Source organism: Falco biarmicus, chromosome 4, assembly GCF_023638135.1.
Source record: "Falco biarmicus isolate bFalBia1 chromosome 4, bFalBia1.pri, whole genome shotgun sequence".
NCBI classification, from domain to species: Eukaryota; Metazoa; Chordata; class Aves; order Falconiformes; family Falconidae; genus Falco; species Falco biarmicus.
In genome coordinates this window covers 19,886,173-19,903,416 of record NC_079291.1, presented here as the reverse complement: position 1 = coordinate 19,903,416, position 17,244 = coordinate 19,886,173, and the positions used below count along the sequence as shown (strand labels likewise).

The following is a 17,244-nucleotide window of genomic DNA, read 5'->3' as shown; positions in this document are numbered from 1 at the left end:
AATCGTATTTGCTGTGTTTATGAAACGAGAACTGCGTTTCTTTCAGCTGTTGTCTTTGTTCCCACAGAAGTCTTTCTCTAGTGACCATTTCCAGGCACATGACAACGCTTTGCCTGCAGTTTCCTTCTCAAATTATGCAAGGAAAGAATTACTTGTGAATAGCATTTGCCAGCTCTGTTTTCCTTTGGGGTTGAATACTGACTGCAGCAACTGGTTGTATAATCAACTAGTAGTATGTCTTTTAACAAAGTCACTGGGGAACTGTTTCAACGCTTGACTTAGTCTTAAGTACTGTATTAATAATAGTAAATTTTAAATAAGATACATCATCATAAACCACATAAAATACAAACCCCACAGATAATACCTAGAAACAATATAAAAATAATATATAAAAAAAACACAGGCTAGCAGGAAATGATGTAGGCCATCTGTATTTTAAAAGATGTTCCTCAGTGATAATCAAGGACAGTTCTTTCAGGTTCTGTGAAGCAACTGCGACTTCCAGCCACTGCAATTTAGTCCCCTATTTCCTATTCAAATATACCTTTTTTGTTTTCCTCTGGTAAGAAACTATGCATATGATTTTAAACTCTTTAAACGTTGAAAGTTCTCAGTAACAGAACAAACCCATTGTGCTCCTTCACTAGCTATAGATCATCTATACTTGGAGAACACAGGTTTGTCCTAAAGCCTGCCAACAGTAGGCTGAAGTGAAAATGACCCACGGAACCAAGCAGCCCAGTCAGGCTGGAGTTACTGGGACACCACTCCTGCCTTCCCAAGGTATGTGATGCTCCAAACTGCGTTATAAAGTAGTATCACTGTTTTTCTTTTCACGTATATTCTTGAACAGGCTTGCAACTAATGTCCCAGGCTACATGAAATCAACATAAACATACCTGTGAGCCCCAACCCCCCTGAGTCACTTCTCCCTTCTTACCTAAGCAGTTTGGGTGTGTTTAAAAAAAAAAAAAGATAGTAAATGCAAACACTTTATGTCACCTTCATAAACAAATTAGCAGTCTTGGTCCCATATATCACTCTGTTGTACAAAATGCCAAACCACAGGAAGAGTTTTACGTAAGCAGGCTTCTTACCTAAAGTCCCCTTTTCCAGTCAAAACCTTTAGTAATTGTACAAGACAAAACCCTGCAAATTCACTCGAGACCTAGCCACAAAAAACACATAGGCATTGCCTTTGTTGAAAGCTGTAATTGTATTTGCTGGAATAGGAAACAGAATTAAGGAAAAGCCAGTGGCGGAGTGGGTGACCGAGTAAATAAGTTAGCTCTTGCTATTAAAGAGTGAAAATAGTCTCCCATCTTCTGAGCTTAGGGAAAAGATGCATCATTACCCCCTTAATGCCTGTTGTTCCTTACTTTCAGTAGAGGAGACTTTGTCCCACGATTGGAGAAGTGCTGATCTACAAAAATCACAGTGGGGCTTCAAGTTCTATATAATTCTCAGTTTGACCTGAACACCCCATTTCCAGATTCCACTGCCTACTATGCCCAGCCAATGAATGTACTTGCCTCCAGGCTTTTCCACAGCTTCACTACTCCAAGTTGCCTTCCACATAGCTGCTAGAAGCGTGTGTGTGATGGGAGGGTGTCCTAACTGTATCTACCGCAACCAGAAAGCACACACACTCAGCTGGATTCAGTCTTTTTTAATAAATTAATATCATTCAAAATACAGTGCCAGAACATGATGCAGCTGAACATGCTACTAAGGTTTGTCATGAAGCACCTGTGTTCCTGTTAGACTGGCGGTGCCCCGCTACTGCTAGTGGTTCCTGGGATTAATGCCAGAGCAGCACTAGTCATCTGCTCTCCTGCACACAAGAGCACAGGCTTTTCCTGAAGTTTGCTCCCCCCCAAAGTAAAAAACCTGATAGCTAAGGGATATCTATACACAATCACACTACAGTAATGCTTGTTATTAAATTAACAGAAAATAAAGACCTGGTTAATCCACACTAAACCTTTGTTTTACAATGGAAAAATACATCAGCAGCAGGAAGTAATATACATGAGCCAATGTTACTGTAATACAGAATGTGGAGACATTTACTGACCAAAGCTCCACAGAGACCCGCACTATGAGGGCTCCTATTGCAAGCCCAGCAACTTAAGTCCACACCTGGCAAACTTACCAGCTGCTTGGAAGACCTGTATTCTAAATAGACAGGTATAAGTTAGTGAAAATAGAATAATACATGCACCTAATAATACAGCTTGACTGAACCTGCAGTCATTTTGCCCTGCATGTTACCATACAATGGAAGATCTACCCTTCCTACCACAGGTAGATCCATGGGATTTGTTTTTCTTTTTCTTTTAATGGCATTACTATACCAACATGGATATTAGTATTAAGTGCGGCACAGTCCTTTAATTAGGCCACACTGACAATTATATAACTAGCACTTAAGTAGAATATCCAGAAGTTCAAATATCACTGGAAGGAACTTTCAAAAGAGTTGTGGCATCATCCTAGAAACAGTAACTACTTTTTTTGAAGCTAATTTTCCTGAACTGAGACTTCATAGAACTAGAAATTCTGTAGACAAGTCAGATGCTTAAGCTTACGATATACATATATGTTTCTCAATTATCAGATAATAGTATTTCAGATTATGGAAGCGTATCTGCTCATCTCACGGATTCATACTGAACAGCGGCAAGTGTTAGGTAGGGCATAAAAATACAACTCACGAAAGACAGGTTTGACATTTGTTTCCAGACCTGTTCTTTCACAACCATTTATTTCAAGGTAACTGAGCACAGAATCAGTTGCGCAGTCTAGTTTGGGAGCTATACAGGTGGCAAAGGAACTAGCTCTCCATCCAGCTCAAATTCATCAGCTCCATCTGGTGAGAAGAGATAGGCTGGAGGTTTCCATGGGGACTCTTCAAGACAAGATGGGTACAGCTTTCCTACGGTGCACCGGAAGTCCTTCCCCAAGTCCCACAGCACACGTTCCGATATATGCTGCCTCAGGAACCAGCGATCGAGTTCCAGGTCGTATTGATAGGTGGCATACTTGGCTCTCTCGTTCATGTGGGTTTCGCGTATAAAGACACATAAAGAATTGGAGATGACGACAGCTCTAACGCATGGGTCGGAATAGCGCCTGGCAGGGATATTGGCTGCCATTCTCCATTCGTTTTTACTCACATCGTAGATTTCCACGGTTACGGAAGACCCATCTACAGTACTGCTCGGGAGCCTTATACCGGAATTGCTGGCAATATGCAATCCTCCAATATAGAATATTTTATCACCGAAAGCAGCAGCTGAAGCAAAACACCTGCTTGTTTGTCGCATAGCCATTTCCACCCAAGCATCTGACCTGGGAAAGTAACAGTACATCAAGTTGTGGGTCATCACGTAAATGCAGTTGTGAACTGCTACCGCCGTGCTCCATTGCCATGCACAAGGCAACGGGCTTACCATGGTCCACTCATCCTTCTCGGTATCGTACCTCTCCACAGTTCTCCTGTTGAGTTCTCCGCCAACGCTGTCTCCTCCGATTGCATAGATGTATCCTTCACAGCAGACCAGGGATGGCTTTATACGAACAAAGAGCATCGGTGTCTTTGGAAACCAAGTGTTTTGCTGTGCATCAAACCAGTAAAAGCAATTCACAGTTCTGAAGGCAACCTGGAGTTTGCTGCTTTTACTGTGATTGGTTTTCGTGTTTTTCAGAGGAACTTGCCCACCTGCTATATAGATGTCATTATCAGGAGTTACAAGTGTCCCAACCTTATGCAAGTCAGCAGGAGGGTTGCAGAGTTTGTAAACTTTTTCTGCCTGCGGGCTGTAACAGACAGAAGAGTAAAGACTACCGGGGTTTTCAGCAGCAGCTTCAATGAATATCATCATCTCCTCTTTTGTCATACCAAGTCTGGGCTTGAAAAACTTGGGCATGGATTTGTACAGTCCTTGCACCACCACCGATTTATCATTAGGTGGCAAGCCTTGAAACCAGGCTCTCTGCGTTACTTCTGAAAGTGCATCGATTCGGATTTGGCTAAGAACAGAGGACAAATACTGTGATCGTGATTCTGTGTTGTACTCCAGCCATAACATAGCAGCTTCACGAACTGTCTCCTCCTTTTCCACATTTAAATTGTCACTGCTTAAAATATCTATCAGTAGATCATGTGACAGTTGCATGAAAGCCTCCTGGTGGTACACAGCTGTGAACTTGTGCTCTACCATTCTTTTAGCACTCTGTTTTAACTCTTCACAGCTGAAGAGATCAGCAAAACTTAACAGACGCACACAATTTTCTGCGTTAATTTTTTTGATTAAGTATTCTCTACATCGTTGTAACACATCATCTACCTGTAACGCAAAGAAAAAACATGCTATTACTACATACCGTCTATTCCTTCACGTACCAGCAGCAGGTAAAAATACCTGCATTTAGTGTTGAACAACGGACTTCAGGCCTGGAATACTATATATACACAAAAACACAGCAAGCGACTTACACCGAACTGCTTCATACAGATCAAGTACCTCAGCTTACATCTGCTGGAGAAACTTAATTTTCTGAACATTGGAAGTGCACTGTTGTACTTCCACCCTCCACAGGGACCACAAAGCCAGGGGGGATGGATACACAAAATGTATCTGGCAAGCAACTGCTGTCTGTATTGAGCAAACTGAACATCAGCATTTTGAAACGACTAAACAGAAAAGACTGTTTAAGATAAAGAAAAAACTGTTCAGAGATTAGAGACAGCTATTTCATACTCCAAATGAAACATTCCTACCTGTAAGAAGCAGGCAGTCTCATAAAGCTGTTCTACTGTGCTGTCGCTTATTGCCAAGTTACCCGTGTATGCGTAAGTTATGATAATTTGTAAAGTGGCTGCATCCACATTCCTCAGGTGCACATGTGTTTGTTTACTTTCACTTAGCCCACTCATGAACATGGCTCTGAAGAGAAACACACATATTAAGGCAAGGATCAACAGTAAATACAACAATCTAGAATTAGAGTCACCTCTAAGTCTTAAGTGATTACACTCCAAAAGGTGAACAGTCTTTTTGGATGACTGTTTAGTTTAATATTTACATTCGGCTACAACTAGTATTTAAGATAAAGCATTTGCCCAAAAGATTCAAAACATACCATCATGCCTTTTGTAGAAATATATCTACGCAAACTCTTTTCTTTAGTTGGCAGAGAACTCTAATGCTTTCAGGGTTTTAATCATGAAATTTAAAACTTTCTATCTTAGGTGATAAGAGGGAAGAAAAATCCTTCAGAAGATACTGTTGAAACATACACAGCTCAATTTTAGGTGCTAGAACAGGAGGTTTATGTCATGACTGAGCTAAGTCGTATCAAAAAGTGTACTCCTCTGGGTGAAGGAGAAAGTTGGATCAGAAAACGGAGCAAGGACTAATACTCCATGAAGTATTTCTGATATACCATTCATCATAACATGCAGTACACTTCTAGTTTGCAGACAAAAAAAATCAACAACAGAAAATAGCAAACTTGGTAGTGCGATTTCCCCCCCCCCCGACCAAGGATTTCCATTACATCTTCCTGAAAAAAGTAGAAATGCAATTTTTTTTTAAAAAAAAGCTTATTGTTTCCATAATGCTTTATATACTTATTGCCCATTCTGATTTTTTTTTAATTGCAACACAGTTAAGAACTAACTGGATCCTAGTAATGTAAACCAGGTACTTGTCAGTTTTCTTAAAATTCAGCACAAGGCTCTTTGTATTTATTTGGGACTCTTTTAGGAAGCCAGACATGAAGTTAGAAGAGACAGTCCTGCCTCCAGCTGCAGAGGCAAAGGGGACATGGAGATACACTCCTTAAGCAAAGCCATTCCAAGAAGCATCTGATACAGAGTCAGTGCCCCACCACCATTCCTTCCTGCCCCATCCCTATCGCTCTGTCTTCTAAAGCTCCTTAACCTTGACTGGGGCAACCGGCATTTTAGGAGGGATCTTAGGAGGGATCGCTGACTGGCCAAGTGAGTATCAACTTGCCATGCAGCTTTTTAAAGGTAAGCAAGGGGGCACAAGTGCCAGCAGAGATTCCTCTTCGTGGAAAGGAAGACGTAGCTGTTAAGAGAACAGGGCTCTGGTGCACGCTCGCATGCTGAGCAGCTGTGCCAGAGCCGGGCGGCCACAGCACAGCGCTCAAGCACCAGGATGGAAGGTAAGCTGGCTGCAGCGCTGCGCAACAGCTGGATCAGGCCACGAGATGCTTTTCTGTTCTTCCATCTCTCCCCACAGCCTCCTTTCAGGGCTATCAATTTTTCATAATAAAGCTCGATTTAGGAAGCTGAGCATCTTTTTGTAAACCAAAGTAGAGAAGAAAAACAGAACATGACAAAACCACAAGCTTGATAACTTCTTTTAACCAATGCCAAAACCTCATTCCATAAATAATAAACACATATGAATAAGAGCTCTGACTGCACATTCTAATGCAGCACATTGTGCGGACTCCTGACATCTTTCCAACCTTACGATTAGCCACCCACATTAAATCTGGCCACATTTCCAGTGGCTGTTATTTTATAGACTGTTGGAACTACATCATCTGCACAAGGCCAACAGCAATAATAATTATCTAGTGATCACAACAGTACTCGTTGCTAAAAATCATACCAGATTCATCTGAGATGAAAAAAATTAACACAAAAACCTGCAGCAACAGACCTTCTGCGAAAGTAATAAATTAATCCTCAAATAGTTTGATACAAAAAAGCAGACAAAATACAGAAAACATTTTGATAGTGTTCTGTATAGCGAGCCCATCTCAACAAGAAAACAACCTGCAAACCTTCCCTTGACTAAACAGGAAAAACGTTACAATTCCTCCACAATGCACCAGGAAGGTAAAGCATACACTCATGTCACCAAGACTAGTTTCAAACTTCATATTTCCTTCCAGACAGGCAGATTAATTATACTGTGGCCAACAAAAATGATTAATCACTGCAGAAAATTCATGGTGCCTCATCTTCTTGGACTTACTATGAAGTTATCGGCAAAGAGTAGTAGCACTTGACATATCTTAATAAAAACTTTTTGCAAGACAAAAACCAGAACACCTGGGAAGCAGGAACTACAAATTAACAATTGCAACATCATCTTGGGGATGAACACACACACACACAAAAAAAAAAAAAAAGAAACCACCCCCACACAAAAAAACCCTGTTGCACTGCAGCAAGACTCTCAGGCAAGACAAGAGTTTTTGGCTTTGCTGAGCAGAGAAACCCAAATTATTCAGAACAGGAAGCCATGAACTTGCACAACAATCCCTTTTTCAGCAGAGGCTTCTGCTAAGAAACTACAACTAATAAACATGACAATGGAACTCCCACAGCCAAGTGCCAATAATCCCTTGTTACCATGCCTTGGAAAATAAAAAAGATAAAATATTTAAAGATTAAGCATGAAGAATAAGAAATTTACTAATTATTCAGACTCCGTTAACTCCCTCAAGAAAACAAACCATCACAAGCGTGAATTATTTTTTTTCCCACTTATTATAAAAACTACTTATCCAGAGTAAGTCACAAGATGCTGGAAAAATTCTTTTGATGTTGGCAAGTAATGATTTCTAAGTTTGGTGGTTTGGGTTTTGGTTTTTTTTGTTACTTCACTGATCTTTAAAACTGTCTGAAACATTAATTGTTAATCAATTTCGTAATATCACACTTAAAACCAGGTATCACAGATTTTCTAGAACTAGCAGATCCTAGTTTGAATACTTACCTGAAATACGAGCTGCATGTTGCAAGAACCATCTTATGGCAGGGAAATTCTGTGCCCTCCACAATCAACACTATGTCAGTTAGCAATTGCTGTTCATAAAAGAATTTTAACTGCTCCAGCAAGGATACAGCATACTCTGTATTTATCTGCCTCTCGTCTTGGGTAGACATGACTGTATTCCATTAATATTTCCAGAACCAGAGAGAAAAGTCAAGACCTTTTCGCCAGAGAAAGGTCAGCTGAATGTTTCTGAAGCAACCAGGGAAGAAACGACAGGAGGTCTCTACAGCCTTCAGAAGTGATACTGACAAAAAAAAAAGCAGTGTTATCTTGGACTGCTGAATCAATGTTTCAGACTTTGACCTACTATTTAGGTCATCACCCTCTGACTTGATGTCACAATCTGTTCAGACTTTCAAGAGTGTCTGCAGAGCTCCTGTTGAGATCTGTGATGCAGCAACTGAATGAGCAAAAGCGAAGTCTGAGGTAGGTTCCGTGGTAACATCTCATGATCACTGGCTGCACTTGGGTGACTGAAAGCAGGAAAATAAAATTAATTTACATATTAGCACTTTTTCAAAAGCCTTTCATAGTTACCCCTTAAAAGTAACTGTCTAAAACTTACTTCTAAAGTAGTACTTGATTGCTAGCACTAAAACTCTTGTAGAGAAAAAAACACCAACAAAAGTATCAAAGATAAATGAAAAGTAGAAAAGTCTGTAATTAATTCTCATCAAAAGCTAGGCCCATGAATTAAGACAATTTACTTCATCAACACAGCATCTAAAGCTGGAGAGGTAAAACCATGTTCACTAAGATTTCCTCTTCCAAGAATTACCCCACTTTCCCAATCTGTACACCTGTGGATTTCCCTCAACCATTGATAAGCCAGCCACATTTTTCCCGTTTTCCATATTAAACAGCTACTTTTTCTGCTTCTGTGTTTTTGTCTACTTAAAGCTTATCAACACCAAACCACTAAAAATACACAGTTTCTTCAACATTCCACCATTTTCCAACTGAACTCTCAACGTCATCATCAACCCATTTATTTCACTTTGGCATTCTACTAGAGAACAAGCAGAACCAGAGCTAAGGATTAAAAACCCTAAGAACCTACATTCCCAATGCTTATTTGGTTCATCTTGTCTGTGCAGAAGGGCTTCACTTAAACATGTCACACTCCATTCCTCACCCACACCCACCCCCAGGTCATTTCCATACAGCCAGGTAAGCATGACTGCTGCAGACAGGAGAAAAGAAAAATAAGGAGACAGTAGGAGCAACGGGGTGGTGGAATAGCAGGGGTCAAAATACTTGGGAGTGGTTATAAAGCAACAGCCACAGGCTACCAAAGCCTGTTTTCTTGTTTGGACATTTCTCTTCCTGTTAAAAATGTGGTCAGGTTTTATCTTATCTTTCATGTAAACACAAAAACGTAATTAAGAATGGCATAGTTGTGACAGTAAAATCACCATCATGAAGGACACCAGAGTACCACATCTATCAATACTTCCAGATTTATTTCATCTCGCATTGTTCTTTTGCACTCCAAAGCTCAAGGAATAACCAGGGACACATCTGTCTAACACATCACTATCATTTTAGTCCATGATGAATGGTGAATGCAGAAATACCTTACTTGAAATTACGTACTTCACAAGTTCCATATGACAATACATGACTTGGTGTAAGATGAAGGCTGTAGAAATACCTGCCAGCCATATCAAAGATCTATTTCAACAGAGCCCTGCCTGTAATACAATTCAAAGACAGATGTTTTTTAACATTCACCCACTTGAAACAGAATGCTTAATTAATGCCACTTTAATTACTACTAATTTAGTGTCACTCATCATCTTTAGAAGATGTAAAAAAATATACACAAACAGGAATCTCAAACTCTTTTAATTTTCACTGGTGGTTTCACTGGAAAACAGTCAAAATAGTCAAAACCCATATTCACTGTTTGTTCAGGTAAAGCCAGTTAATTAAGCAAAACAGACAAAGTGTTAATATTTGAAGGAGGAAAGAGAGATTACTATCTGGTATAACAACAGGTTAGCCTAAGTCTTGAATTCAGACCTTCAAGTTTCAGGTGCAGGTAACCACTGAAGTCACTAAACCACAAGCACATTGAGGGCGTACAAAGGTACTGGTCATCTAAAGCAATGACCTGCTTCAAGTCACAGCTTCTTCTCACCAAATTAGTGTGCACCCTATCCCTGCATCACTGACCACTATCATGATCATCTGATAACAGCTTAACATGCAACCGAATCCATCAACAGATTTTGCACTGAACTTTAAATGGCTACACAGACACGCAGACTTCCTCAGTGTGTTAGGCCCACGGAAATAAATAGCTCATGGCTCTACTGGCATCCCAGGTCTCTCTACAGCATTGTTTTTCCTGGCTTAGGAGTAAAGTTTCAAGAACAATACAAACCAGTGGATTAAGCTCTGTTTGGGCAGAGCATCAGTAGTACCACGCTTTAGCAAAAGTTGTCATTGGTACTGCAACTTCTTCTTCTGATGTAATTTTAGAGAATATAAATCTTCAGAACAGGGGAAAAAAAATAAGAGCAAAACTAATACGCACCATTCTAGTCATTAGGTAACAGAACCAGCCAAGGATGCCATGGAGAAATTGATATACACCTGCTAGTAAGATTAAACACACTTTGGCAGCATGCAGCTGACAGTTGATAACTTAAAAAGCAGACCTGTTCAACAGAAGACGCGTTGAAACTGTGAAATTAATTACTATAAATAGCTGGAACATTTGAGTATAACCCTCAGTAGCAGAAAAGATCGAGGAGATGACAGGAGTCTTGTTGCAGAACATTTATGTGATGTGAACCACCTTTGAACTGTAAATTTACAAAGCCGGAGTCCTTGGTTTACAGCTGGTCTGAAACCATCTCATTTCCTTGATGTGCTCCACGGAGGTGCATGTGGTAGGAATATACTATGTACGTGACTCCTGTTTTCCACATCCATACTGTGTTTTGCTGCCAATGATAACCATTTGCTAAAGAACAAAATTTTGTATTTGTCACAAAGTCAGGAATTGCATCTCATCCCCTTGTAACGGAACCATACTAAACATTCCTCAGGAGAACGATAAATACACCAAGAATCTCTGAATTTCGGGTCTAAAATTACCATCATTCATACTGCCATTTGCCCAAGAGAAGCAAATCTGTTCAAAGAATCAGGATAAATGGTATAGGAACATCATTTAGTGCCTGGAAAGTCATCCAAGACTACCCACCTCTCACACCTCTCTGAAAAGTTCAAGACAATTTTAAAAAGAGGAATTCTCCTCATTTTATAGGCTGAAAAACTGAGGCACTGAAATAAGAACCAGCTTCTCCGAAGGCACATACTTGCCAAAGGAGAACTAACTGTAAGAGGCTCAGCTCTCCCCAGTCCCCATGGAATGAACACCTCTCTCGCTGCACCGTACTGGGTTGGCACACAGCTTTTAGATCTCAGCTAACTGAAAAACTATGAACTTTAAAAGATGTTTACGGATGCACTGGTCTCCTGTAGTTTCAGTGCACAGTGGTGGTCATTGCTGATTTATGGATGAAGAGATCTATGGCTGAAGTTAGCTCAATATCCTGAACTGAAATTCTGATACAATAAAAACAATCCTTGAATACAAGTTCTATGAATAAGACTTTCACCTTCAACAATGTCACTGGGATGACAGTTTTGTTCTGAGTAACTTCTTGGAAGTGAGCTGTTTAAAACAGGACTGGTAGGTAGCTGCTGGAAGGCCATAGTGGTAATGGATTGCAAACTAAAACAAATTATTACGGAGCAATCCAAAGTAACACCCTATCAAGCTGGAGAGCAACATTAACAGGTTGATAAGAGGGTTTGTTTTTAAGCAATTATTCTTTTTAGCTTAAGTAATTTTAATGAGATGGCTTTTAACATTTGTTCATGTACTTCAAATCTGAATGACACCATTCCAAATATTAGTCATCAAATGTTAATGAGTTACGGAACAGGCTATTAATTGCCTTCCCTGAATCTGTTTAACTTCTGAGGTCAGGCAAAGACTGATAAACACAGATCCATTCTGTACTACAAACATGGAAGTGTTAACACTATACTTCAATGTATAACATGGAATATTGACCATTTCCAATTTAATTAGTAGGGAAAGGTATAAGATATATATATATAAAATATTCTTCAACTGGTCTAGTTCAAAACAAAATTTGCTTTATTTTTTTCCAAATAATAACGGCAAAACAGATAGACATGCAAATTTTTAATTTTTTTTTTTTTTTTAAGATACTTTGGTACTAGGAAAAGTAGTAAATTCTTCTGAAAATCCCATTAAGGCGGCTGCCAGATTAGATGCCTAACTTCCAATAAGTTTCCAAAATCTGGGAAACACTCAAAAGATCTGAAAATGTCACAGGTTCCTATCTGTATCTTCAGCCATCTAAATCTCTCTTCTATTCTAACTTCACTAACTACAATTCACACTTCAATAAACCCATATGTTTGGAACAAAACAGAACCACCAAAATTTATTTCCCTGGACATTCAGTTTACTTAATCTAGTTGTAACTAATAAAGAAAGCTTTAAATATTACTTCAGTGCACTTTTAATCAAACTCCTATTTCCATCCAAGGGCAGCCTCACACAAATCACAAGTAAAAACACGCCTAAAGAAGTGAGTCATTCACTATTTTTAACGTAATAAAATGTCAGAATTAAGACCTGAACAACCGTAAGCCAAACTACACAAGCATTCATGTGTGTAGAGATAGCAATCCTCCCAGCCAGGAACCAAAGCACCAAGCTCAGGCACTTTAACATTTAGCTACTATTAAGATATGCTGACTTACAAATCAGCATGTTTCAAAATGATTACACCCACTAACATCAAGGGGGAATACAAGTACTAAACCCGATCAAAATCAATTATGTAAATCAACACACCTAGCCCACAGATCTCAAAGACAAGAAAGAAAGAAGAAGAGAAAGGAGTTGGAAGCTCTAGATTCTTGAGTAATGTATCAAATTTGCATCCTTGGCAGCAAAAAAGAAACAGGTAATTGATGAAGCAGTTCTAGACTTAGAAGTTTTCCTCTCTTCTAAAGCCATCAAAGGTGTCTTTGATAGAACTGCAGTTCAGAAACCAGAGGACATCAAGGAGATTCTAATAAGGCAACAGTGTGAAATTTCACACAAAACAAGGGCCAACGTATGCTACAATGTTATCTTCGTAATTACTATTCACTTGGACACTACTACTATTTTCCACATGCTTGGGAGGTGAGTTACAACTTTGAGATAGGTGAACTTTCTGGAACTACACTAGAGACTGGAAGTGTGAGACTCCATGCTGACAGCATGTTTGCTCGCAGTGCACTCATTACCAATTTCTTTCCTGTTTTTCTGCTCCTAAAGGAAGTTATACACTAAAGGAAATACCTGCTCAGAAATAAAATTAGCACAAAATAAACCAACAACCTAACTTGGCAACTGGCCTTCTACACTGAGCACAGGTAGTTTCCATCCCCAAGGGCGTTTCTGTTTTGTGGAAAGACTTGACCTGTTTTGGAAAATTAACCTTTGAAAAAAAGTGGGCCATGGATGTCTCCATAAAATCCAGCCATATATCCTATATATACAGAAAAGTGGGGTTTTCTTCTCTGCACTCTAATATGTTAATGAAGCCAATCTGCTTTATTTAACAAATCAAATTCCAGTGTGTAAGTATAGTCACTCCCTTAAATACACCATATGAGATATCACAGAATCATAGAATGTTTTGCATTGGAAGGGACCTTATAAGATCATCTAGTTTCAACCCCCCTGCAATGGTCAGGGACACCGTCCACAGGTTGCTCCAAGCCCCATCCATCCAGCCTGGCCTTGAGCACTGTCAGGGATGGGACATCCACAGCTTCTCTGGGCAGCCTGTGCCAGGGTCTCACCAACCTCACAGTGAAGAATTTCTTCCCAATACCTAATCTAAATCCACCCCATTTCAGCCTAAAGCCATTACCACTTGTCCCATCACTACAGGCCCTTGCACAAAGTCCCTCTCCAGCTTTCTCGTAGCCCCGTTTAGGTACCAGGAGGCTGCTCTAAGGTCTCCCCAAAGCCTCTTCTTCCCCAGGCTGAACAACCCCAACTCTCTCAGCCTGTCTTCATGAGAGAGATGCTCCAACCCCTGATATGTTGATGCTTAACTACATATTCAAGCATTTCTACATTAAGAAATTAGATTAATAATTAATATAGCCTAACTAACCATCTTAGTCCCTGAAAAGTTAAGAGCCTTATAATGGTTATCTCATTCATGCATATAAAATTTATTCTCAAAATGCAGCAGCCACTAAATTAAGGAAGAAAACTTTTAGGAATTGCAGCAATTCTGGTCTGTTTCATAATCACATGACCAAAACAAAAAGGCCTACCTCAAGAAAAAAATGCCAGCAACCACCACCTGTCCAAAATGTAGTCAAAAGTACTAAATAAGCAGCAACATCCTTTATTCCAATTTGTTCTGTTCCTGCAAGACGCTAGTTACGCACCACCAAGTATAATGGGACCCTTTTACTTCACACACCAAAATAATTAGGAAAGCGGTGTGACACCTATACCCAGATCTACATGGTTTACACATCTGAGTATATTAAATGTTAAAAACTACCTGTTTCTCCTGATGCATTTATGAGAAACTGAACTAAGCTGATCATATGTTTTAATGATCTCCTAAATACATCACCTTGAACAAAATCATGTAGATACAGCCCTAGGTGAGCTCACAAGAGCACACAGCCCTTCCATCACAAAGTAACACAAAAAGCCCAGCTGTGGCTTTGCAAGCAAACCTCTAAAAATGGGAGATGCCAAGTACAACACAAATCCATTTCTAAATCATAATTAAACTTATTTCAAAAGCAGCTGGTACCTACCCCGTTCACAACAGAAGTAATCGTAAACGCTGGAAAAGTCTCAGGCATGCAGATGGCCAACTTCAAAACTATACTACGGATATATTTAGTCTATAGGAGCTCACTATGAATCACCCGACCCCTCAGATCCACCGAAGCCCACCCTCAGCCACTGCAGCTACCAGCACTACGCATACACACACAACCAGGCATGATCGCCAAGGGACGGTGGGCAGCTCCGAGAGGCGGCAGTGCCACCGCAGCGCAGCTCCAGCACACTTCACCCTGCCTGCCCCTTCCAGAACCCCCAAACCCCCCCGGAGCAGCCACCACCCCGGCCTGCCAGGCCGACAAGCAGGGCTGCCCACGGGCAGCCCCCACTCGCCCGCCGCGCCGCAGGCCCGGCCCGCGGCCCCCCAGCCCAGGCGCAGGGCACGGACACCGATTTCTCTTCCTTCCCCCCGCCTCGGCCCCAGGTGCGCCGCCCGGCCCCCCGCGGCTCCAGCTCCTCTCCCGCTCCCCGCAGAAGGCCCCCCTCTGCCCCAAGGAAGGGGCCGCACCCCGGGGCGAGGGCCGGCCCCGCGGCTTCCCCCGCCTCGCCTCCCGGCTCTCCCCAGCTCCGCCGCGCCAGGAGCCGGCCCCGGCTAAGGGCGCGGGGGCGGCCCCAGCGCCCGCCTCGCCGCCCTCCGGGGTGCCCCGCCGCTGCCCGGCGCCGCAGCTGGAGCGGCCGGGCGGGAGCCGCGCCCAGGCGGGGGGAGCGCCGGGCTGCCGCCGGGCCCCCCGAGGACCTCCCCGCCGCGGCAGCGCCGCCCGCTGGGCCCAGGGCCCTCCCGCGGCGAGGGACGGTCCACCCCCGCCCCGGCCCCGCAGGCCGCCCCGGCCAGGCGACGGCGACCGGACCGGCCGTGCCAGGCGGGGGCAGCCGCCGCCTCGCGGCGCGGCGGGAAGCGAGCGCGGGAGAGCCGCGGCCGCCATCCCCCCCCAGACAAACCTCCGACCACCGCTTCCTCTTCTGCCTCGGCGTCCCGACCGCGGGCGGCCGGGGCCGAGGGGCCAGGGAAGCGGGGGAGGCGGCGGCAGCGGCGGCGGAGGATCCGGTCTCGCCCGGGCTGCGGAGGCGGCGGCGGCCCCTGGGCGCGCAGGCGCGCTGCCCTCCGCCTCCTCACCCCCACAGCACCGCCGCCGCCCCGCCGCCCTGGGCTGCGGCCGCGCCTGTCCGCCAGCCCCTCCCGCGCGTGCGCGGCGCGGGGCGCGCCGGGGGCGGGGCGAACCCCGCGCGCCAGGCCCGCCGCCTCGGCCCGCCCCCGTTTCCTGTGCCCGCGCCCCCCCCCGGCCCGCGCGCCGAGGGACCGGCGGGCAGGGCGGGGCCCTGGGGGGAGCGGAGCGCAGCGCCCTCTGCTGGCAGAGTTGGGCGCTGCAGCCGGAGGCCTGTGAGGGGCCAACGGGTAACGCGACTCGGCCCGGCCGCGTCCCGCTCGCCCTCCCGCGGGCCGAGGCGGCCTTCGGGCAGCGGCGGCGCCTCAGCGGCCAGGCCAGGCCCGCCTTTGGGCCACCGCCGCCTCAGGCTGGCGGGAGGGGGCTGGCCGCGGGAGGGGGGCTGCGGCAGGCGGGAGATGCCTGAGGGCTGGTCCATGGGAAAGGAAAATCTTGAGGACAGGCAACTTTTTTTAAAACCTGGGGAGTGCTGTTTGGTTTTGTGGGTTTTTTTGTTTTATTATTTCCCTTTGGGTCCATCCACCAAGAGAAAGGCAAGGAATTTCCCTTGAAAAAGGTGAAAATCTGTTGAACGCAGCAGCTGGGGATTTAAAACTTCCCAGACAAGTCACAGGAGTGGCCTGCAGGGAAAGTGAGGCGCTGCCGTCCATGGAAAGCTGGGGAGCTCCGCGAAGAACAAGATCACAGATTCTCCCCAAGCATTTTATAATTTCTGTCATAGAGCAAAGGACTAGTTCAATCCGAACATTATAGAAAGAAAAAAACCCAGAAATCACAGGAATTTCCCACCCTAGACATGCAACCAGCCTGTGCTTCTCCCACCACCCGCCCCAGTGCCTGGCTCCGGCATTCAGGGATGTGAAGCTGCAAAATGGCCACTTGGATTCTCATCTCCTCTAAAGACCCAGGGCAGAGCTCAACTGCAACCTCCTGTTTCCTAGGTTTTTGTTATATGCAGCAGAGCACACCGTCCTGGAATAAGTGCTTCCCTTGTTCATATGGAAAGAACGTTACGCTCGTCGGTCCACTTAGCTGCGTTAGGATGGAGGAGCATTACTCCCTTAACAACTGGGAAACTTTAGAAAGAAACATAAACTTTGTCTTGCCTTGTCTGATTATTTTTTTGTTCCCTACAAAAAACATGGTGGTTTTTTTTGCTCCCTTAGCTGAACAACTGGGAAACTTTAGAAAGAAACACAAACTTTGTCTTGCATTTTCTGATGATTTTTTTTGTCCCCTACAAAAAGCATGTTTAACAGTACTTACAAGCAGAAGAATGGTAATATTTCCCCACAGTCTCCCTTGTTTTAAAAATATA

The 17,244-nt window shown here is 43.5% G+C and overlaps 1 protein-coding gene across 2 annotated transcripts; it reads right to left on the bottom strand.

Moving 5' to 3' along the window:
* Positions 1 to 1,657: 1,657 nt before the first annotated feature.
* KBTBD2 (kelch repeat and BTB domain containing 2) lies at positions 1,658 to 15,920 on the bottom strand. 2 transcript variants are annotated; one of them, XM_056338658.1, is made up of 4 exons: positions 15,703 to 15,920; positions 7,773 to 8,305; positions 4,790 to 4,955; positions 1,658 to 4,355 (listed from the first exon to the last, which is right to left on the bottom strand). In XM_056338658.1, the coding sequence occupies exons 2-4, from the start codon at positions 7,940 to 7,942 to the stop codon at positions 2,820 to 2,822; spliced, it is 1,872 nt and encodes a 623-aa protein (XP_056194633.1). In that variant the 5' UTR covers positions 7,943 to 8,305; positions 15,703 to 15,920; the 3' UTR covers positions 1,658 to 2,819. The 2 variants fall into 2 exon arrangements, with proteins under 2 accessions (XP_056194633.1, XP_056194634.1); XM_056338659.1 differs by lacking the exon at positions 15,703 to 15,920 and having other exon boundaries at positions 7,773 to 15,020.
* Positions 15,921 to 17,244: the final 1,324 nt, after the last annotated feature.